Here is a 24,462-nt window from a genome sequence, read left to right as displayed (position 1 = left end):
TACTTTGCCTTGGAGCCAGCTGATTATGGACTGAAACCTCCACAAACTGTGAACCACATAAGCTTTTCCTCCCTCAACTTGTGGGTGTTGGATATTTTGTCTTAGCAATGAGAAAAGTAACCAAGACAGACCATAATCTTTAATAGCTATGATAATGGTAAAGAAAGACATCTTAAATTCTTAAAAAGCTTAAGAAAATGTGAAAATTTTATTAAGGTTGATTTTACTGTAACATGAAATTTTTTATAAAATAACTTTATAAAAGAGTCCATCAAGATATTAATATAGAAAATACATACTAAGGTAATATATATACACTTCATAAAAATAGAATACATCTTGGCAATTGCTTACAGAGTCTGTTACTGCCATGTACAGTGTATTGACGTTTAACAAGTTAATTTGAACATCTGAGATTTTTCTTTAAATCACAAAGAAATCTATCCTATTGGTGTTTTAAAGAATTGTTTTCCTTGACAGAGAAAATGTTTAAAAATTATGGAGTATAAGAGTCATGGAACTAACTGAGTGGAAGGTTATATCAAAATGTTAGAGCAAAGATCCATGCCACAGAAGGCATGTTAGGAGAAAATCATTTCTATTCTTGTAAGTGGTTCAGATGATTTCACAAAATCACCAAAAATAATACCCTTGGTTTGAACATTCAGTCAATGTCAGCACCATTTGGGAACAAACAGACCTAGTAGCTGTATCATGTTTCTAAAATGATGGTATTTCTTTTTTCCTTAAAATGGAAATAGGTGTGTAAGTCCTATTATAAAGTATCAATGCTTAAAAAACTGCCTAAATTACTTCATAAGCTTTCATCCATACACATAGCAACTAATTTTATTATTCTAAAAATAAACAAATGCTCAAAAACCTACCTGATTTTGAATCAATTGTTTTTTGTTCTATTTTGAGGAAAAAGATCTTAGCTACTGCGCTATTATAAAACATCACTGATATGTTTTGTTAGATATTCAGAATAATCTTTGGGAAGTAACTGCTCCAGTGTAATAAATAAAATAAAGGAGTCCTCTAGACCTTACTAAAAGTATGCCCATGATGGAATCAAAAAATACCTCAACAGTACCAAGGAACATAAAATGGAGTACAGCACCGTTTTTAAGTTGCCAAGATTGCAACTGTTCAAGAGATAGTAACTCGGAGGGAACTTGATTGCATAATTAAGGCTGTGTACACATGTGGAAGAGGCTTTGGAGAACATCTTAGTATGGATAGGCGGACACAGCTATATAGACTATGAAAGTGGTCTGATATTCAATGGTTCCATTGGCACTGTAGGATAAGGCTCGAACCCTCATTCGGTAGGTCTCTGGCTCTCGAAGCGGCCGTGTAGTGTATACTACTCCTTTCAGGTTTTCATCCCTTAAGGCAAAAGGAACAGTCTGTTCCTCTCCAACCATGAGGAAAGTTGTTCTAGGATGCATCACTCCATCCTGTGTATATGCAACCAGCCGGATTAAATCTTGATTGGCAGCTATTCCAAATGGGAGGGAGACAAGTTTATATTCCAAAGCATATGGGCTCAAGGCACATTCCAAGTCATTGGGTGGACAGCTCTTGAGACAGAACCTAAGGACAGTAAACACATGAAATATACATAATTATGTGGTTTGGAGGCAGCAGAATGCATGATGCAGGTGATCAGGATCCATGACAACTCTGAGGCACATTTAAATGCAGGAGACAGTCTGACTGCAAAAGCAATGAGACTCACCCCATGTTTTATGTCATTAACTCAAACCAGATGGCAGATGGTTAAGAGCATATGTGTGTCCAGAGTAAGTATCCATGTCTTTGCTCCATTAAATTCAGAAGTATTTGAGCTCTTGAAGTAAGCATGAATACCATAAGAGTAACTTCTTTCTTTTCTTGGGACTAAACCAGGGCTTTGCATGTGGTAAGTGCATACTCTACCACTGAGTTACACCCCCTCCCTCGAGAAAATGAAAAATCAGTGTTGGAAACAGAAACGTCTGTATGTGTACTGAAAAACACACTTGTTAAAGATAGGAATACAAGCTATTTTAAAATTATAACATCTATCCTAATACTGTTTGAAAGCTATAATAGGATATATTGGTATTTGGCTTATTTTTCTAAAAGCAATAAAAGATCAGTCAGGATTCCTGAAGGGGACTTCCTTCAGCTATAATTATCTGCCATTTTATTTTAGATTAAAAACTATTATTGTCTTTCTCCAGAGCCCACATCAACTGTTTTTTGAGTCGTGATGACTTTTGAATTATTTCCCAGAAATCAAGAGAAAAAAATGCATAGAAGACCATTTTATGATATATGGGTTCTTCAGTCATAGTACTTTTAGATATTTCGTAAGTTTATATTTTAAATTTTCTCCTCCCTTTTCTGTTCCCAAAAGACCAACTACAGTCTGGCTTTTGGTGGCTGCTGAGCAATTCACACTCAACCATGTTACAGTAACTCGGTGAGCATCACCAAGAGAAAAACAAAGCGTGAGCTCCCCTGAGGATTTGGTTTCAGAAACTCCTTCATATTAACAGAGACTGCTGGGTAGGAAACTTATCACTGTTTTCAAGCATTCTGTCACCTTGGAATCTGGACAGGTTATAATATTTCAGAAAGAGTAGGGAGAAAATGGAAGAGTTTATTCATAGTACAGAAAATACTGTTTCAGACAACAGGACATTTAAGCAAGAAAACACCAGTGGGTAGACTACTGACTCATCCTCTCTCACTCCCATTCTCTCATGCTGTGGTGAGTCACGCCATGGGCAGAGAAGGATCTTCTTGGAGTGCTATACATACTGACAGCACTTAGAGTTCCCGGGCAGCACAAACGGAAATTGGAAAATTTCAGAGAAAGGCAGGTTCCACCACCCAATAACACGCTCTCTGCTGAGGTCCAGTTCCAGACGGTACCTGGAGACTGTATGCTGGGAAGCTACTCTGGAATCTCTGGCAGCCAAGTGATGGCCTCAGTTAGTGGCTGTTGTGGGATGAGCTCATTTCTTGCCCGTTTATTGAAGAGGGAACACACTGCAACCCCACATCCCCTTGGCATTATTGACTTCCTATGAGTTAAATATGACTCAGCCAGGGTTTATGATGGTCAAGGGAAGAGTGAAGGATTTTCACAAACACGTCTAGGATGAGAAGGCAGCACATACCCTAAAACAGGGTCCCGTTGGTAGTTGGGTGGGCAGGGTGTGTCAATGCACTGGTAGCTTCCTCTCATGTTGAAGCACATGCGATTCGGCCCACAGTGAACATTCTGCTCGAGACATTCATTGACATCTGGGGACAGCAAAGGAACATGCAGCATCAGCACCAGGGATGAGAAAAGGCCACCACGGCAGACCTTGTAGACATCTACCTGGAACACAGAGGACTATCTTCTCCCCATGAATGAACTCAGTTGTCGTATGTGAGCTTCCACCACTGTCCCTGGTGTATTTATTAACCAGACTGCTTTGAGGATTCATTTCTTTAACATATGTAAAGAGAAGTCAAAATACAAAAGCTATAGAAGTAGAAAGGGAGTTGTTATATTTGGAATTGAGTGCACTTGAGTTTTATAAAGAAAATAGTATTTTGAATGGACTATGAACAGACTACAACTTGAAGGACATTTGTGAATAACTTTGTAAAGTGAAGAAACTCTTTAAAATGTGAATGTTCCTTCCCTAGTATTTTTTTTTAAGTTTAAACCATTGAGAGGGGAAATAGTACAGTAGAAATTAAAGGTATCAAATTATGAATGCAGGGAAGACTGTAGAGTTCAATTAGTCTTGATGTAAGAAATAAAGCACTAGCTTTATAACATAACATAACAAGCTTTATAACATAACAAGCTTTATAACATAACATAACAAGATTAACAACGACAACAACAAACTGGATCATATGAATGATCCAAGAACCATAGTCCAATTTTGATCAAATGGAGCAAAGTTCAACTGAATCAGACCATGTAGAGTTTATGTTCTGCTGTCTGGTAAGGGGAGGCTCTCCCCAGGATAATGATGAGATTATGGGGGACACATGCTAATAAAATACTTCTCTTTTGTTGTTTTCTGCAGTTGTTAAGTGGAAACACACTTAAGTCACTAGAATTAAGAACTATGAAGACAAAGCTAAAAGAAATGTTTTTCAGTTTCCTGAAAATGAGTGCTTCTAAGCATGATTTTTAAATTTGGGGATCATATTTGAGCACTAGGGAATCTGTGAATAAAATTTTATGTGTGTGAATGCACACATATATTTGTGTTGGGGCAGGAGAATGGGTATGTGGATGCATATATATATGCATGTTGGAGAAAGAGATAATGAGATAGAGAGACTAAGAGAGAGAGGGAGACTAACAGAGAGATTTAGATAGAGGGGGAGAGATACACAGTAAGAGAGAGATACTAACCGGGAGAGAAGGATTGTAATAGGAGACACACACAGAAACAGAGAGAAAAAGGGAAAGGGCAAGGGAGAGAGAGAGAGATTGATTTCTTGGACTAACAATTTTAGAGGGATTTTGAAATCCCAAAGTTAAAGGCCATATTGTAGAGTAATGGTTTTTAAACTTGGGTATCTGCCTCTCCCTGGTGTCACATGAAGGTTTTTCTTAGCAGTATGAGGACAGGCAAAGATTTCAGGGAATTAACTTACATATTCTCATTTACCTCAAGTTCTTACTAAAATCAGTCTGAGAACTGCTGGTGGTCTGGCAGTCTCCTTTCCCTTTACCAGCCTTCTTGTACTTCTCAAAAGAAAGGTTGCCACTAATCCCAGGGCATAAAAAAGGTGATGAAAATATTGATAGTACATATTGATGGCAGCAGGCCTCATTTTAATAGGGCGACAAATCTATGGTCTTGGCTTTCTATCTTAAGTTAGATTTTGGAAGTGAATTGGTTCCCAGAGGAGTTTTTATTAACACTTTTGTTTGAACTGAAAAGTGACCTTAAGACTTTTTCTGACAGTCAGTATGATTTGTCTGAAAATGAGTACAGATTTTTAAATTATATAATGATCATCCTCCATTGACTGAGACAGTTAATCTGCAGCTCTCAAGTTTTGATGAAACTATATTTAAAGCACATACACATGAAATAATGATGATATAATTCAGATCCTTTGCATCTGTTTAAATTTATCATGAGAAATTTTAGAGGTTAATTAGAAAATGTGTAGGGGAGGTGTAAAGTTTTCAAGTCTAAATCAGTTAGATGCATAGTGGCACCTGCAGCATTCCTCTTCTTAAGCAATTAAAAAAAACATAGATTCTGATGTGAGGAAGGGCACAGTGACACGAGTCCAGATCAGTTCTCCCAAGAGGTGAGACCTGCAAGTCAAACGCATCTCTATCATAGCACGTTGCTGACCAGTGGACATGTGTGATTATTATACTGTTTCACAGTTACAGCTAATGTGACAGCTGCATAATGGCTGTGTGGACTTGTATTGAAGCTGCAAATTGCTTTTGTTACTGTTAAATAACCCATAGTACTGCTATGAAAGAAAGAGTAAGGCCTCTGGGCATGGTGGCACATGCCTGTAATCCCAGCACTTAAGAGGCTGAGGCAGGAAGACTGTTTTGAGTTCAAGGCCAGCCTGGGCTGCAAAGTTTAAGAGCACCCTGAACTGCATAGAGAGACCCTATCTCAAGAAAGAAAAAAAAAAAGAGAGAAAAGGAAGAAAGAGTAAGAAGAAAAGAAATTTCAAGGGACATGTACAATAAATGTGGTTTTACTTTCGAATTATCTACTATTTTCATTTTTGTCTCAAAAATGGGAATCAAAAATTTGATTCCAAATGTATTTTCCTTTGTAAGGAACTCACAGCAATATAATTATTTGTTATAAATTTATTTACAGTCTGTACAAAGTGAAAAATGTTGTGCTAGACTGATAGGCAGCAAATCACACACTTGACTTTTTAATTTCTTGTATTTGCTGATAATGAAAATGTACTGTGTTTTCTGTTACTAGTTTTAGTAGTAGTTTCCTTAGTGTAACTCACATGGTGTGAAATGAGTTTTCACTTCAGTTATGTCTTGCCAATTACCACTACAAAACAATTTCTAATTATGATTTTATCTGTCAGAAGTGTTTCCTCTCCTTACACATTGAGATCGTCTCTGAATAAAGTGAAAAGCCCTCCAGGAAAGTGTGAAAGAAATACAACTAGCCTTATTCTCCTTTCTATTATTAAAATAAATTTCCTCTTCACACTTACTTTCAAAATTTCATTTTATCTCCAATGTTTATACTGAACTCATGCAGGAAGAGAGAGGCCAGTGGGCTGTAGGGGCTACGACAAGGGCAGAGTGCAGACACATCTGTGTGCATCGTAGAGCAACCAACTCATCATAGATTTTGAAGGGCCAAATATGACTCTGTAACTATCAGAATCTAATATACAAAGTGTTTCTCCTTACCCATGGGGGTAAGGAGAAAAGAAGGGAAAAAATATATATACACACATACACACTCACACACACACGCACACACAAGATAGCTAAGATAATCGTACTACTACTTTCTTTGAGTTCATTGAAAGGAACAGTGCTTACATGGTTTGATCAATTTTGCATGCCTGTATCTGGTAATAGGAGCAACCACTTTGAAGATAACAATATGCAATATAATAACCACTGTTATTTTCCTATCACTTTGTTTTGAAATTCTGTATCATTTTTATTGTTTTTTATTCTCTTTAAAATAAAAACAATATCTTCACAAAGTGTTTGTCCTTAGTCCATGATAATGTTTGCTTTCCATAAAAAGCTTTCCTAAGTGTTGAGGTGTTAGGCAAATGGCCCTCCTTTGTCTTTGGTCTAGGACTGTCTCTTCAGGATTGAATATCACACAGGCTTTTGCTCTTCAAACTCTACTCAGTTATTTTGCTCACTGTTCTTAAAAAGAAGAGAAAACCAAATAGGAAAGAAGACAAAAGACAAAACAGAGGAACTACATCTTTGTCTTCTGTTACCAATGCCAGCAATGAGGTGCTATTTAATTTTTATTAAATATCACAAGAATGTTATGATAGAAATTAAAGTTTAGATATCTTACAAATATTATTGCTATAACTAAAGGATCCTTAAGTGAATTTTGAAACAATTTTATGTTTTAGCTTTAAAACATATAAATGCATTTAATCAAGTGCTTCTGGATACTTTGAAAGAATCATCTAGGATAAACAAAACATCTGTGTCACAGAAAATGGAAGTAATTCACATTCTTGATAAACAATGTAGATTACTTTTGTTAGAACAAAGGTGGATGAGAACACTGATTTCAAATGCAGTGCCAATTTAATGTTTCTCAGGCTTTGGAATTAGGTTAGTGGTGCGTAAAATTAGCATGAGGACCTTTTAGTTTCTTGTGGCTGCTTTCCATTTTACAGTATGGTGACTTTCATTTTTAATAAGAATCTCTGTCCTTGTTGCACATTAAGTTCTCTTTAATTTCCCTTTTCTTATGGATATTAATATGTACAGTTTTAGGAATCCCATATGAATGAAAAGTACTCTTGTGTCCCTCAGCGATGACTCCAAGATGACACTTTCTAAGCCTGTAAAATAGCTCCAAGCTACTCTTTAGAGTAGAAGCTTATTTATAAGGGCTAATTGTTTTCTATTGTGACTTCTTTGAAGCCACAAAAATATGTAGTACATTTAAATGGCAAACATTTCAAATGACACTTCTTTCTGATTTGTTCACAGTATTTTCTATTGTGCAGCACAAGTAAAAGCTGAAAAATGTTTTGAGTCAAATGAGTGACAAGGGAAATCAAAAATAAACTGGTAAAGTGTAGAAAAGAAGAAAAATATCTCTAATGAGTGTCTGATAGAACCCTTTAAAATCTGGCAAAGAGGATTTGTGGTTCAGTTGGTTATTCCAAATATCCCATAGCATCTGCCCTGTTTCTTTTTCCATGGTGCCTGCTATGACTATAGTGTATACATTTGTAGCAGTAGGCACTGGCGCTCCTGAAAGGTTCTTGGGTCAATGAACTGAGACAGGTTCTAAAACATGGACAGTCAATGCTCCTACTCACTGATGCCACAAAACAGCGCCCTCGGTGCTCACTGCATCATGGGAGACAAAGGCCTATTCTTGACTTCTGAGATCTGAAGGCAAGTCCTACTTTTGTACTTGATTTGTTTTAGGAGATTGAGGCTCACATAATCACTCTGAGAATCAGTATGACGGGTAAAAATGACTGACCTTGATGTTTCTATGCTACTGGCTAAATGAAGTAATAGTTACTTTGAAAAAAAATAACACTGTAATATAAATATGCTATTCTAGCAATTTGAATCTCAGTAAAATGCTGGATATGAGTATATTTTTAAAACGTTTGATGTTTGATGAGCAGGAGAAGAGGTTATCACTGAGTTCAGGCTCCTTCTCCAGCTCCCACAATCTGGTGGTGACTCTCAGGGAGTGTGAACAGGGAGGGAGGGATGGGGTCACTCATGGTAACTAAGGTAAAGCCAATGCCTGTCCTGGTCTTGGCATATTTTCCAGAACACGTTTTCCATCAGCTGCATTCCTAGTAAGTCTTCTGTGAGTCTCAGAAAGGGAATATTTAATCTTAACTTGATTGCTACTGATAGAGCATTCTTTGGAAGATTTTATTTGCTATAATTTATAAAAGGATATAGTTTTTCCATAACAGGAATTAATAAAATTCAGAAAATTCTTACATTCTGTGTAACACTTTTGTAAATTTTTTTCATGAAATTAAGGAATTTTTAGAAGATTTAAAAAAAAATTATAGAAATTCTAATTTCATTTTAATCTGAGTATACATCATAATATAAAAAAACTCTCACCAAAGCACAATTCTCCACTCACATTTTTGTGTAAAATGGGAACTACTGAGATTGATATTTTTTCCATTATCACTATATTTTGTCCTCAACTAATATAGCACCTATAAGCTAGTACTTTGATTTATTTATATGTCTCCAGCAGACTTGAAGCCGTTAAAAGGAAGGATTGTGTCCTGTTAATCTAAAAGTTTAAGCCTTTTGCATCCCGCAGTCCTAGCACAAGAGTGTTCCACATCATTTGTAGATTGCAAGAAGGAATAGATTATCCACCTTATTACCTACTAATCACTAAATGTAAGTCTCATGAGAGAGAAGATATAAGATAGTGTTATACACTCTAGTTAAATTTACTCCTCCCTCTGTTGATTTTCCCTTCCACCTTGGCTAAATAATGAAAAAGGTTAAAGAAGTCTGTTCCCACTGTTTACCTGCTCTCTCAAGTAAGACCGTATCAAAAATGTTTTTCAACTCTTTCCCTTTACTGACTTGCTTTCTTATTGCTTTTCCCCCCTTATAAAAGGGATGCTTAACCATAATCCTGACCAATGGGAATGGGAAAGAAGGGGAAGCGATTAGAATAACTATTGACACAACCTCTCACATTCTTCTAGGTTGGTTTTATGTTAAGTTGCAGCAAGAATCATCTCAACATTTCCTCACCTTGGCACGTCTTTCCATTGAGCATGAGTTGATAACCAGGTGGGCAGATGCACCGATAGCTTCCAATGGTATTTTTGCACTCATGCTGGCATGCGTCCCTATTTTGACATTCATCAATATCTGCCCGGAAAGAAAGGAGTGTATAACCACGTCAGAAGCAGAAGCCATGATGGAATGCACTGAAAACAAGCTGCTGATATACAGTAGAAAAACTTTTTGGTGGTCTTACACCCATGTGCCTAAAATGATTGGTGCTGTTTTATATCAATATCTACTTAATGATATAAAATACTATTAAATATATTACCATAGACACTGTGCACTATATTATAAAATATGCACATATTTTAACATCCTTATAATATTTATAAGCTGAAGCTCCAAACTAGTCAACATTCTGTTAATGAAACAAGTTAGACTGAAATGACAGAGGTGACAGATTTGTGTAAGACTTCAATCCACAAAAGAACTAAACTCTTGATATAATGGTCAAATTCACCTAAGGGGTGAAGTTTTTCTTGAGATTAAAGGGAAAAGGGGATGTTGACTTTTATTTTATGTAAACTTCTGCTTGCCTTCTTTCTCCCTGCACTCCTAACCCTTGCACAGATTTTCCATAAAGAGGTATCATCACAAGGAAATATATTCATTTTGTGATAGAAATATTGAGCAAACTTTTCATATAATTAAAAAGTATGGTAGCTTCATATATGTAATGCTGCTATGTTCAGCAGGCCATCGACTTCTGAAAATCTCGGTTGATTTTTCTGCCAAAGGGGAATATTGGGACCACCTCCCCTAGTTTGTAGGTTTGTTGGAAAGTTCAAGTATAGTAACATCTCATAAAGCATTTTATAAACTTCATGGAAGGTATCTGCTGTTCACAAACAGAAATACGAAAGAGAGTGAGAATGGATGATAATTCAAAATTCATTGATGTGTGCTTTAATTAAGATGTGATTTGAGAGGTCTGACATTTCTTGTCCCAACTGTGTTTTGCTTTGACTAATATTTAAATTTTCTCACAGTCCCTAGGGAGTGAAAGACTGACCGTGACATGAAATAGCAGCAGGTGTGCTTTAGGATAGAATGAAAGAGAAGATGAAGTGACTTCTGGGAGATGACTCTCCTAGAGCAGAAGGATTTTGCACATGTAAAAATATAATTGCAGTGATTGAAAAGCTGCTAATGATAAATATGCATCAAAAAATTGTCAATGTCTCTGCATCATTTCAGTTAACCGCAGGTTCATCCCACAACTTGTGTGTTATTTTTATATTTTCTCCTTTAACCTATAATTACAAGAAAAAGTTTAGATTGCATTTAACTCCATGTAGTTCACATGGAACCTTCCCAATGCTTGAATTTTAAAGTAGCCCCATGTATGATTTCTGCATTCAGAATTAATGCAATGCATTCTTTCCAAAGATTCCTCCAAAAGCTAAATTTTAGCTCAACTCTGACAGGATTCCACATGTTAATGTGAATCTTTTGTAACTTGTCTATCCCAGTTGGTTAATTAAAGGCATTTGGTGCCAATTGTATATTATTCTTGTTACAAAATGGAGGGATTGTCTTAGAATAAATTTCTTTATTAGTTCCAATGCTATAAAATCAGAAATATCTAAACCTAGTCATACCAAATAAGTTTAAATATTCAGGAACTGACTAGCTATAAAAGTTGACCTTCGATTTTCCAACCTTGGTATTCACTCAGAGACAGGAGCTGCCTTAAATACTAGATGACTGCCCAAGAAAAGTAAGTCCAATGCACCATAATAGTGGTGTAATAAAAAAAAAAAGACAGAGGGGGCTGGGGATTTAGCTCAGCGGCAAAAAGTGCCTGCCTGGCAAGCGCAAGGTCGTGAGTTCGGTTCCCGGTACCGGAGAAAAACCAAGAAAAAAAAAAGACAGAAAACATTCATAAGATTCAACTATGACAAATTAATAGCTGTATGTAATGATGAAAAATAGAGAACTGGATTATTAATTGGGGGAAATTTTCTTAAAATGATTTTCATTTTCAGATATGTTAGAGGAAACCAGTTAGATGGCATATGGAATTGGGCTGTGGTTCAGTTAATCTATCACAGCATAAATAAAGTTTCTGGGCACAAGTTCAGGTGGAACAGAAGTGGAAAGTTTGTAATGAAATCTGAGACTGGAATGATAATAGTCATGAAAACCCTTCAGAGAGAATGACTAGAAGAAACTTTGAAAGACAAATGTCAGATGTTGCCTGTCAATAAAAGAATAGTGAAAAATGTAACTAATAATCAGTCAAAATTCTACACATGAAAAATGGCCAACACCTAGAATGGGTTGGAGTACACAAATTTCAAAATTGTGTAACATTTGACCATATGGACAAAATGCAGAACATTGTTAATAAATGAGTTAGTGTTCAAAGGATTAGCAACTCGCACTGTCCACAGCTCTGTGAAGCTCTTCAGTAGGGAGAAATGTCCTTAATAATAAGTTTCAGGACTATCAGGATATCTAGACAGAAAGTTCTGGGAAAATATGAATCAAAGAACAAAGGATAGAATTTGAGGATTCAGAAGTATGGAGGGTCCAACTGAAGACAGAAGGAATGAAAAGATGGGTTTACCAGGAATTGACCAAGGAAGCATGTGCAATACTATAATAATATAAGAACAGGGTTTGATGAAGGGTAGAAAAGAGAAATGAAAAAAAAAAAATCTGAAGTCATGAGGAGAAGAAATCCTTAAAACGTTTGAATGTTTAATGGAGTGCAAACAGGAGAGAAGAAGCGAAGTGTAGAACACTTAAGAGAATTATAAGAAAATGAGGTTGGCTCCATGGTGCTTTAACTTGCACAGAATTTCTGTCTATCCTTCCTCCCTCCTTCTCTACTCCTTTTCCTCCTTGCTTTCTTTTTTGCATCTAACAAACAGTGGGGCTAATTTCTGTTTGGTAATTTCCCTAAGGGATCCGCTCAGTGACATGCAAACTGTGGCTACTCATAGAAAATTGAGCTAAATGAATGACAGATGGTAATGTTTACAACTTAACTGAAAGAACAAGGCCTCAATTCTTAAGTTGGAAATTACACCTTTGCAAACAAATGAAATTATAGACTTGTGAGTTTAGATAAAGATATTGAACGCACATATTTTAGAGTGATGAAAGCAACTTAATTTTGTCCTGGTTCTCATTATCTTTTCTGTGATAGACATACACACAATAATCAAAGCGAGAAATTCCACAGTGAATGTGGGGCCAGCAGTCAATGCGATGTTGGTTGTCATATAGAACGACTGATTAATCCATTGCTTTTGCATCAATCAAATGAAGCCACAACCTGATTGTATTATATTATGTGACAACAGGCATGCCTTCTTAAAAAAAAAAAACATTCTGGACGCCAATAAAATTTGTTTCTATATTGCATTACATTTAGTAACACTTTTAGAAGCAATCAAAAAGAGAAGCTGTTAATATAACACAATAAATCACGTAAATGCATCATTTATTTGAAGAAAGTTTGTAACGGTTTCAAGTGCCAAAATAAATGTCACCCCAGACTTGAGATGGTATGTAGCTCCCTGCAACCAAATTCCCTTACTGAGACCCTGGTCAGTGAGCCCACAGAAAAGACATGTAAGATGGCTGACATTTACCTATACATGTGTCATGGCTGGCCTCAGAGCCTTCAGGGCAAGTTTTCCTAATAGTCCTTCTAGTCCTGGAGAAAGATGTCCTGCTGTTTCTATACTCTGAGTAGGAGCTGTAGAGGTGTGAGTACTGTCTGTAATGCTGCTGAGGTTGACGGCTGTGTCTCACGGGGGAGAAGCGGGCAAGGTTATAGCTACTGTATTGAGTGCCATAATGTGGGAGCCTCTCCAATCCAGCGCAAGATTTCCCGTCCCCTAATAAATGTTGTCCTGGGGGGCAGACACACTTGAAGCTGCCAGGGGTGTTGGAGCACTGGTGTGCACAGGGTTTGGGCACTTGTTCACATTCATTAATATCTGCTCGTGTGCCATGATGCATAAAAAAGAGAAAAAAACACACACACAAAACACAGTAATAAAGAGTCAGTCTGTGAAAGAAACTGAAGACATCATGTTACTCTCCACAGCCAGAAATGCAGTAATTTCTCTCAAACGTTATGAGCTTTTGAGAAAGCTGTAATCACTCATTGTGAATGTATGGGGAGATCCCATGACCCTCCCTGAGCACCGCTCCACTCAATATGACTATTCATGTATCAATTTTATTTAAACCTTCAGGTATCTCAAGAAAGCTGACACTAATTCTATGAATCCATCCTCCTTTTCTTTTGTGGTGGCTTCAGGATTTAATGAACTATTTCAGTACCATCTCCTTTGGAAGCAACAGGTGGATGCTTTATCAGTTTAAGCCAATTTATCCATGTCTTTACATGTAATGGTAAGTGCGATACTGTAATTTGAACCTTATAAATTAGGCTGAGCTCTGAGTTCATCTTACAGTGAATTGTTGAAACTTGGATTTCTTTCTCTAGAAACAAATATTCAAAAGAGTGTGCTATCCCAAGTCAACAAAATTTTCACGAAACTACAATTTTTAAAATGTCTCAGAAGTAGCTCTCTTCATGAAGTGATATGTGTAAATTTAAAAAAAAAAGTAACTTGTTCTTTCTTTTGAGAAAAGTATCCTTCAGATGGGATTCTGATTTTCCTAACTGGTTCACAATATTGGAAATATTTTAATGTGTTTATGAATACTTTTTACAAGCAGATAGCTACTTTTATACGTATTTCTTTTTATGTAAGTGAACTTTGTCTTTTCTGCATCCATCTTTGCCCTGCTGTGATTTATTGTCCACCCAGCAGCCAGAGTGATTTTTGTCTGGATGTAAACAGTCTCACACTATTCATCTGCTCAAGCCCTGTAGCCCTGGCTCAGATAAGCCTGGCTTGTCCGGATGGCATGCCAGACAAGAGGGATCACCTGAGAAGAGAAGGAGTGTCTGAGAGGAAAGGGACTTCTTGGACGGTATACAAAATTTATACAGTGGTACCTCGGTTCATGAACTTAGTTTGTTCCACCATTTTGGAAAAGATGGCCACATATTTGTTTGTATAGGAAAGATGGTGTTGGTTGTGTTTGTCACTCGATGCAGAGTTTGCAAACAAAAGCATAATTTTACCAAACACCTCTACTTGCAAACCAGATTGTTTGCAAACAAGATCATTCATAAACAGAGGTACCACTGTAGTTAATATATATAAATAACAAAACTTTTAAATTTTGAATATTTTTATTAAAACACACTTAGAAGAAAATTTAAACTCTCAGGGGTTCTTCACCCTCTGTCTAATTTTGCCCAGCAGTGCTGGCCCTCATTGTGCCTTGATTATGGTGGCATATTCCACTCAGAGGCGCTTCACCGTGGCTGTCCTCTCGGCCTGGGACTCACCTGCCTAGGCCTGCAGATGGCACCTGCTCCTGTACTTCCCTATCTCAAAAGCCTGCCTTATCCTGGTGCTACTGCCCTAACTAGGCTCCCTCTTTTCCTTTGCACTGTTTTATTTTTCTCTAGAGTGCTTCTCATTATCCGAAATTGCATTCTATATTTATTTTGTGATTCTGCGTTCTCCCCATGGAAGTAAACTCTATAAAGACACAAACTGGTCTACTCTGTTTAATGTTCTTTCTCCACAACTGAGAACATTATCCAGCACAACTTAGGTGCTCACTATACATCTGCTGAATTAATGAAGGGATGAGCCACACATGATATGTCAAGAACTCACGGGCAGTAGAAACAAAAAATGTTGCATAAGAAAACATGGCCTTGAATATAAAAATCTGAGTTTGAAAGCTAATGTAAATCTTAATTCTGCTGGTGGAGGGAAGAATGAAACCACATGTCTAGTCTGCACTTAGTAATAATATTAATAATCATAATATAACACTAGTGTTCTTAATCTTCCATACCATTACACATTTCAGATGCAGGAATACTGGCATTAATAATGGACTGATAATTTTGAACCAATAATCAAACCACGTTATTTTTTCAAAAGATTAAAAAGACAGACATAGACACACAGAATCTCATCCTATTCAAACATATACTCATAAAACCCAGAACATTTACAAAGCTATTTTCCTGTCTATTTGGATGTCAGCAACTGAAGTATGTACTTGTAGTTCTTATTGGAAGTAAGTGAAAGCCAGGAATCAAAACCAAACTCTTTAAGCTATTAGGACAATGGCATGAAAACAATATAAAAAGATACTATAAAAGTAATTTTGCTTTAAAACTATTCAGTAGGCAAAATTAAAGTTAACATTTTAATCTGTTCAAGGCAACACCCTTACTTTCTTCCTTTATCCTTCAGTCCGGTGTCATGCACTCAACTGCTGGTCAAATTAGTGAACAGATAAACAGACTTTACTCTGGCATGCCACTATTGTGGCTGATTAAGCCACAGCATATAAATTATATGTAAATACAGTATCTTAATAGAAGACTAAAATGATGTTATATATTTCTGCTATTAAAAATTTCCTTTTAAAAAGTTTCTAGAAATGTTATTGGCTTGAATATTTGACTTGTGCAGGGGACAACATAGTGATATAACTAAGCCCATTAAGTTTGCTATAGATAATAGTTTACTAGGTAATCGGGTAAATAACTGTGAACTAGATAATCAGATCAACCAATTTTAAAACCATAGCATGAAAGCCAGAGGCTAATATTTAAATCCTACAAAATTTTTAAATTGCACTTAAATAATGAGAAGAAGGATTTAAAAGATCAGTTTATTAATTATAAATACATTAATTTTTTAAAAAAGTTTGTGACTACCTTCTTAGAGTTATTTTCTGTTATCTGCTTTACTTTAAATTTGATTATAACTAACATGGAAAAATAAGCAACTGGAAGAACTGACTTGAATTTTTTCATAAAGAGAATGAATGGCACATAGTAAACACTAAATACATAATAAGGTAACAATTATCAATTCATTTAAATTGTGTTTGGTTTATAGCTCAGTGGTGCCAGCACTTGCCTGGCAAGCACAAGGTCCTGAGTTTGATTCCTGGTACAAAAAATAAATAAATAAATAGTGTGTTTATGTTTTAACCTTCATATGTAAACTTTCATATTACATACAAGTGTACTTCATACTTCAATAAGATGTATCTATGCTATCATTTACATTACATATATAGAGGAATAATGAAATAACCTTGATAATGAAGCTGTCATCGCAATTATATCAGAGCCTCACTTTCTGTGTAGAACTTAAGCAAGCACTCAGTAAGTGACTACATTATCACTTGAAATATTAATCTAAATTGAACTCAATATGAAGTCTCTGAAGACATATCCAACTGTACTGTGAATTACTGAAGTCAGCTTACATACCTTGAACTTGTAGCAAGAGAACAGGCGAGGGTAAAGACAGTGGTCCTAACCAACTTGGTCAGGCTAGATAATTACACGAGACACTTTATTACTCAGTAAGAGTTCCTGTTGACTTACCCATACAGGGCCTTCCAAGTCCTTGGGACCGATAACCTCTTGGGCAAACACAGCGGTAGCTGCCTCTTGTATTCTCACATATTTGGTTATATCTGCACTGATGGGTCCCATCTTTACATTCATCAATGTCTACAGACATGGAGGTAACAAAAAAGTAGTAACATTTCCTCTTTTAAACCCAAAGTCATTATATTTAAAATGAACACTTGGTAGAATTGCCAAAGGTTGTTTCTCACCATGTGATGACTTAGGACTTGGGTTTAGAACACTTGGATTTGAGTGCTAGCACTTCGTTGGCCATCTTCCTGATAGTGATGACTAATCAGTGTTTATGCAGATTTAAGGGAACAGAGCTTCTTCATTTCTGATCTAGTTTTACATATCTAGGTTCTGGCTGGACATCTCTATTCCTTATTTCACCAGTAATTCAAATCCAACATGCCTCCATGTCTTATCTTTACTCCCTTATTACAGCAACAGTACTCCTAATTTTCTTAGTCAGCCAGGCTACTGAATGTCTTTAACATTCCGTTAGTTGCCAAGATTGGGCAATTCTGTTTCCTTCAGTCAAAACCTTGAATCTTCACATTTCCACTCCCCCTGAGCTGCATTTTTGCCGTAGCTTCTTAAATGGTCTTTTGATTTTTCAGCTCATCTCATTTCTAATACATGTACAGTTTACGGCTTCATTAAATTTTTATACATGATCCTCTAAATTGGTTCGCTCTCTCTCTCTCTCTGTGGTGGGGATTAAACCCATGAGCTTCACTCTAAGCTACATCCCCAGCCCTGTTTGATTTTTCATTTTGAGACAGTGTTTTCTAAATTGCTAAGCTGCCCAGAGTGGGCTAGAACTTATGATCCTTCTGCTTCAGCCTCCCAGGGTGCTGGAATTGTAGGCAGGAGCCACCATGCGTGCTGCTACTATTTTTTTTAAATTTTTTAATTTTTTTATTTCAAAGATTAAAAAACCTAACAAAACAACAATGAAGAGAAAATCAAAACAACACAAAAACAACAAAAATGATACATGACCTCAAAACAAAATGTTGCTCTTGAAATAAGGAAAATATTTACCTGTATCCATAGCCGAAAAGAGAGCCGAAACGCTTTGAAATTTAATAGTACAACTCCACTCCCTAGAATTTTTTTAAGTCTACTAAACCCTCATGTACCTCAATAATTATTAAGAAGTGGTCAACATTCCTTCATCTAGAACTCTACTTACCACTCATATCATATTGTTTTGAACTGACTGTAAGACATATGTAGCTCTATAAATGAGTATTTCAGAGTATTTTTTAAAACTACTAGTTTTACAACAAGAAGCTTACATTTCTTTTGTTTTAGTGGTGTTGAGGATTAAACCCAGGATCTCACACATGCTATGCAAAGGCAAGCATGCTACCAAAGAAGGTATGTTCCCAATCCTTAAATTGAAATTTCTTTGTAATAGTAAAATTGTCTGAGGTGGGCAGTTGTCAAGAAGGAAGGATACATTGTAAGAGTTTATCCTTAGCTCTAGTTATTTCCTTATAGGATTTTTTGCTTTCCTTTTTTTTTTAAAACCATTTTCATCCATTAACACTCTTACTATATCCAATATTTTCTTGGGTACTCTTATACAACTTTTTTGTGTCTCATAGTATTTTGTTTGGGCTTGTATTTTTCTCCCTTTTGGTGGAGAGAGTTAAGGAGACCAAGTAATCATAGTACACAGTAAACACACAAAAGCAGGGGAGGTTCCTGCTTTCTTTTTCTAAATCCTGCAATCGCAGGCTGGTATAGAATAAGTATATGAAGAACAGACTTTGGGAAAAAATATAATTTGCTTTATTGTCTAGTCATTGATTGGACACCTCCTAACTCAATAAGCTACTGCAGAACAGACACAAAGAATAAACTTCAGGCAAAGATGATTTATTATCTGGCAATTGATGTAACATTTAAATAATATTTGGTTCTAAAATAATTATATTTTGAATTTTTAATAAATCTCCACAAACACATTTTAACTATGCTATCAAGTTCTAAATGCATATGGTAAATTTTATATTAGAAATGGTGTGAGAGAATACACTTTATGTAGATATTAAGTTATGTAAGCCAAATGTGTAATTGATGAGAGCTCAAAAATGGTTATAAGTTCCCATGGTGAACCTGAGTCCACCATACTCAAAATTAGGAGCACTAATGAAGAAAGATTCCTTGTTAGTTTAAATTCACTCCCATCATTAATTTTTAAAGTGGACACCTTACTGCATGATTGACAGGAGGTAAGTATATTTCAGTCCCTGAAATAGTCAGACACTCACCAATGCAGGACGCATTTTCTGCCTTGGTCATTCCATTTGGACAAAGATCAATGCACTTATAGCCACCACGGGTGTTCTTACAGTGCTGATCAGGCCTGCATACGTTCTGTCTACATTCGTTCACATCTCGGTAAAAGAACACAGGCAATGCACATTGAGAATATGATTTCAACTACTTTTTCAGAGATACCGTTTCTTTGAATTTTAAGACTATTATAAACCAATACAGATGCTCACTGCGTCATCATTGTGGAGGGCTACCTGTCCAAATCCAACAAGGTGTATAACACACTTTAAAACAGAATGATAAAAATAAAAAACAAAGTATTGCTTCACAGAGGTGATAGCCATATCAACCACTTCCCCTTTCTAGAAAAATAAAATATATATATGTAATGTTAACATGTATGTGTATACCTATATATGTATGTACATTATACTTTTGTGAAAAACTCAGTATACAGTGAAACTGTTAAAAGAATGGTTCTGTAAATGGAAAATGAAATCCATAAAATATAGCATTTAATTCCATTTTTAATGTTTACCTGTGTTAAATCTGTGATGCATGGTTGGTGTTCTATATATAAATCAGTCTTTTTTTAATGAATCAGTCTTGAAACACAACATATGCATTTAGATCAGACAACATTAAGAAGACATGGATATCCTTTATATGTCTCTTTCACTATCATGTATGAAGTTTATTTTGAGGAATTTACATTGCTTACATTTTAACCGAGCTGGAAAAGAAGGCTTCATCACCCATTGGTTTAATAAACCATTCTATCAATAAAAATACATGTTAAAAAAGAAGTTATGGAGATGTTATTGCTGTGAATTCCAGACCTTTTTCTTACCCATGCATTTTCTGCCTTTGAGCTGATACCCAGGTTCACATCCACAGTGGAAACTTCCTATGACATTGAAACAGCGCTGGTGACAGGGGCTGGACTCTTGACACTCATTAACATCTGTTAAATAAAACAAAACTTTCACGATATCCTGTTAGGAAGCCTTAGTTATTTCGACCAAAATATTGACCACTTTAATGATTTTGATAATGATCATGTGTTAGAGCTTGTCTAAAATTCACCCAGTACATTTGCTCTCATATCATCTGCTGAATAATTGATACGATAACTGCCAGCGAGGTTGTCTCTCCTCATTAGTGAATAATTCAGAACTATGTTGATGAAACCCTCCTCTGCTTTAAGTATTTTATCCCATGGCTCCCACTCTTGTTTCTAGGACACTTCAGTTCTGGAATGTTGCTGACAGACCAAGATGAAGTCAGAGGGAAAATAAAAAATGGTGCTAAGGTCTTGTGCAATTGACCTTTCTTCCCCCTTTTTGCTGCTATTTCCCTGATGCAGACCTTTATCACCTTGTGCCTGACTGACTGCAGCAACTTCAGCACTTTTCGTCCTCGGCCATCATTGCCAAATTCCTCCCAAACACCACGTTGCTATTATATAATGAAGGAATGCAGGTATGAAGTCTCCGTTTTGGTACACTTATGTTCTGTACCTTCTCTCCTCTCCCTCCCTCCAGTGCCAGAGAGGCAGACCTCTTTTCCCTTTTAAGAAAAGATCTCTGTTTAAGCTTTTGACCCCTTCAGATCATCTTCTTCCTCCCCAAGGTGAAGATTGTGGCCCATCATTCATCCCTGTTCCCAGAGGGAATCTTTCAAAACCTTCGTCTTCACTGCCATCTTTCCAATAAACCTACAGACATCGTCCAATCCTTTCTACTATAATTCCACTCAGGTCACACTCGTCTGTCTCTTCTCTATTGTTCTAGTCTAAATCTTTTGAAAGAACAGTCACCCAATTTAGGCTCTTAGCTTCACTTTACATTCCAAAATCCGAGACTGTCAGTCTTTATTCCTTACTTGTTTTCTCTTCGATATCTTTTCATTTAATCTCTCAAGAGTCACAATGTGCTAATTTACATACATCCACAAATATAAATCAACACTTTTAAAGTCTGTTTCTTAGTGTAGTTTTTTCCTTCCTTTTCCTTTTTGTCTGGCCTGCTTTATCCTTTTTTACCTTTTTTGTCTACCAAAGAAAAACAACATTCACAATCTAGTACACACAATAACATATCTCTTCCACAGCGCATATATATATCAACCTAAGTATATAAATCTGCTTTTCTTTTTCTTTGGTCATTATTTGTATTCTAGCTACATACTCACACTTTGAAAAGGTACCACACTCTCCTACATTTGGGTTTCCTCATGATATAAAAGGTTCATGGTATAAATGGACTACACTTAATTTATTCTTTTTTACTATTCAATTTTGGATTGAGTGTTTTATTCCTATAAAAAATCTTAATAGTGACTTTATTCATAATTGCCCAAACTTGATAGCAGCCAAGACATACATCAGTATGGCAAAGGAATGAACACACTGTAATAGTTCATGCAGTGGAATATTATTCAGGGCTAAAATGAAATGTGTTATTAAGTGATGCAAAAAACATGAAGGAACCTTGAGTGTACATTACTACATGAACAAAGTTAGAAAAGGCTACTACCACAGAATTTTGTAGAATTTTGGAAAAGATAAAACTGTGCAGACAATATAAAGATCAGTAGTTATCAGGGGTCAGTAAGAAGAAGGGAAGAAAACATGAAGCACAGAAGACTTTTTTGGGGGAATGGGACCACTTTATATGATACTACAGTGGTAGATACATGTCATTATACATCTGTGCAAACCCATAGGATGTACAACACCAAAAGTGAACCTTAATGTACAGACTCATAGGATGCTAACGTGTAGATTCTGAGTAAGAAGGATGTGTCAATATTGATTCATTAATTTTAACAAGTGTACAACAATGGGATAGGATACTTAGAGTGGGGGAAACGGTACACTGTGGAACTGTGGAGTTGGTACAAATTTTGCTTCAAACTCAATTCTGCTCTAAAAAATAAAATCCATTTTTAAAAACCTTAAATGTTGCAATGGAGTTTTATGAAACAAACTGAACTAGACTGTTCTATAGGGTCTTCTTTTCCAAAAGTTAACAGGCAAATGCCACTGAAAACCACTTTGCTACAAATATTTGAAATAGCTGTGGAATATTACATCTTATGCTTATCAAGAGACTCAACTTATAAACAGGAACTAAGGTTCTGGTTTAAGTTCTCTTAGGAACTCCCTTTAATCTGGCACCTCGCTCTTGCAGCTTCCTGACAGAGTTTCAAGGGCACAAACAGGGGTTTAATTCTTACTATTGTAAGCATTAAAAGTCAACATTTTTATACCTTGACAACTCAGCCCATCAGACGTTCTCCGAAAGCCAGTTCCACAGTGGACCACACAACGATAGGATCCGATTGTGTTGTCACAGTCCTGGCCTGTGTGGCAGCTATGTCCTCCCAAAGCACACTCATCAATATCTGCAACAGAATGAGCTGTTCAATTAGGAAGCAGGGGAAAAGCCAACCTAAGAATCTCCCCAGGATAAGAAATGGGGATAAGAAAAGCAATGGGTGACACTTTGAAAATAATGAACAGGACACCATTTTTTGCTTGAGTCATTTCAGGTGGGTTAAATAGCTGACAGGCTCACCACAGCATGATGTGGCGTCTTCACAAACTGACCAATCAACCAGAGCACTTACTAACTTGGTGGCTTTTACAAAGTGGCTTCTCCTTCTTAGGATCTTGAGGGAGTGACTCCAGGTGTGCCTGCTCAGAGTACCCACCTGACGGCAATGCCTGAGCAGTGTTCCCTTTCTTGCTTCCTCAATAATGAAGACCTTCCGCTTATCATGAGGGTATGGGCACAGATAACAGAAAAGAACAGGTTGGTGGACCATGCTTCCTCTAGGTCAAAGCTTGCCTTACCCATGCTTGAATGTGTCTACTACATTTAACTTTGTGGATACCTTGACAAGTTCTTCCGTCGGCAGCGATGGTGAGGCCCGCAGGACAGGAGCAATAGTAGGCTCCCATAGCATTATGGCAGGTATGGGAGCAGGGATTGCCTGCTGTGCATTCATCTTCATCTGAAAGAGGAAGCAAGCCAGCCCAATCTGCATGTACATCTCTACTTTCTCAGAGCTATGAAAGTCAGTGAAAATACTCGCATATGGAAGACGATGGGTGGAATCAAATAAAGTCAGAGAATGCTCAAAGTGCCACCAAATAAAATCATCAGGTAAAAAATCAATTTGAGGACTTCAAGTTATCTCTGATAGTGACTAGATGTTTAGATTTTATTCTACAATAAGAATGACAGCTAAAATAACCTAAATGAATACATTTGTTTTAACTCATTTTTCAGAGTATTCCTAGAAGACAGGCACTTTTGTTATCATCCTCATTTTGCATGCAAAACTGGAGAACAAATAGGTTAAGTAAATTTCCCAATGTCATCGAGGTTATTATTGACCGAACTGGTGTTTGAACCTGGGCAGTCTAAAAATGGCCTTTTATCGCTGTTAGACTATATTGCATTGCATATCAATGGAAGAAAAGCACAGTGTAAAATTTGAGTTCCACCAGCCATTTACTTACCGATTCATTTATTTGTTACTCTTCAGTTACTATCACCTGGTGGGACAAAGTTGCTTTAGCCCTCAGCCACAGGCCCAAGAGCCCTGTCCCAGCCTATGATTGAGTGGTTCTGTGGTTAGGTGACTTCATGTTGGACCACTGTCCTCTCACACTCACGGCAACCCAGCCACCAGATGGGGCTCGGTGTCATCTCTGCTCACCCCACCTCTGTGGTTGGTCAGTGCCCCGATACACCGGACTGTGGTCAGATTGAAAGAGCACAGGCTTTCTAATCTAACTTCACTTCAAGTCTAGTTTTGCCACCTGCTATTAAGTGACTCTAAACAGTTCATTTCACCTCTACATCTCAACTTCCTCGGCTGTCAAATGGGCACTAATAGAACTGCTGTGATGATCAAACACTTAACAGAATAGCAATACATGTCCATTAAATGATATCCATTGTTGACACTTTCATAAAAATGTTTTATTTATTTATTTCCCTACTTACCAGCACAAAAGGGTCCAACAGAGTCTAAGGCGAAGCCGGAGGGGCACTGGTTACTGCGATCTCCTACACAGAGAAGAAAGCAGGTAACTACCTCACTAGCATATTAG

At 36.7% G+C, this 24,462-nt stretch overlaps 1 protein-coding gene across 3 annotated transcripts in view; it reads right to left on the bottom strand.

Moving 5' to 3' along the window:
* Nucleotides 1–205: 205 nt before the first annotated feature.
* Hmcn1 (hemicentin 1) overlaps nt 206–24,462 on the bottom strand; it is a 393,676-nt gene continuing 369,419 nt past the window's right edge. For all 3 annotated transcript variants that reach the window (XM_005375081.2, XM_013521738.1, XM_013521742.1), the window contains 10 exons: nt 24,356–24,418; nt 23,235–23,354; nt 22,608–22,742; nt 20,185–20,298; nt 19,328–19,453; nt 17,013–17,141; nt 13,150–13,500; nt 9,506–9,625; nt 3,177–3,303; nt 206–1,599 (listed from right to left, as the gene is read on the bottom strand). In XM_005375081.2, the coding sequence (XP_005375138.1) occupies nt 1,233–1,599; nt 3,177–3,303; nt 9,506–9,625; nt 13,150–13,500; nt 17,013–17,141; nt 19,328–19,453; nt 20,185–20,298; nt 22,608–22,742; nt 23,235–23,354; nt 24,356–24,418 (1,652 nt within the window). In that variant the 3' untranslated portion in view covers nt 206–1,232. The remainder of the gene's footprint in view (nt 1,600–3,176; nt 3,304–9,505; nt 9,626–13,149; nt 13,501–17,012; nt 17,142–19,327; nt 19,454–20,184; nt 20,299–22,607; nt 22,743–23,234; nt 23,355–24,355; nt 24,419–24,462) is intronic.

The sequence above is a fragment of the Chinchilla lanigera genome, unplaced genomic scaffold, assembly GCF_000276665.1.
Source record: "Chinchilla lanigera isolate Chin_1 unplaced genomic scaffold, ChiLan1.0 scaffold00005, whole genome shotgun sequence".
In the NCBI taxonomy this organism is placed as follows: Eukaryota; Metazoa; Chordata; class Mammalia; order Rodentia; family Chinchillidae; genus Chinchilla; species Chinchilla lanigera.
This window is presented reverse-complemented; position numbering and strand designations above follow the sequence as displayed.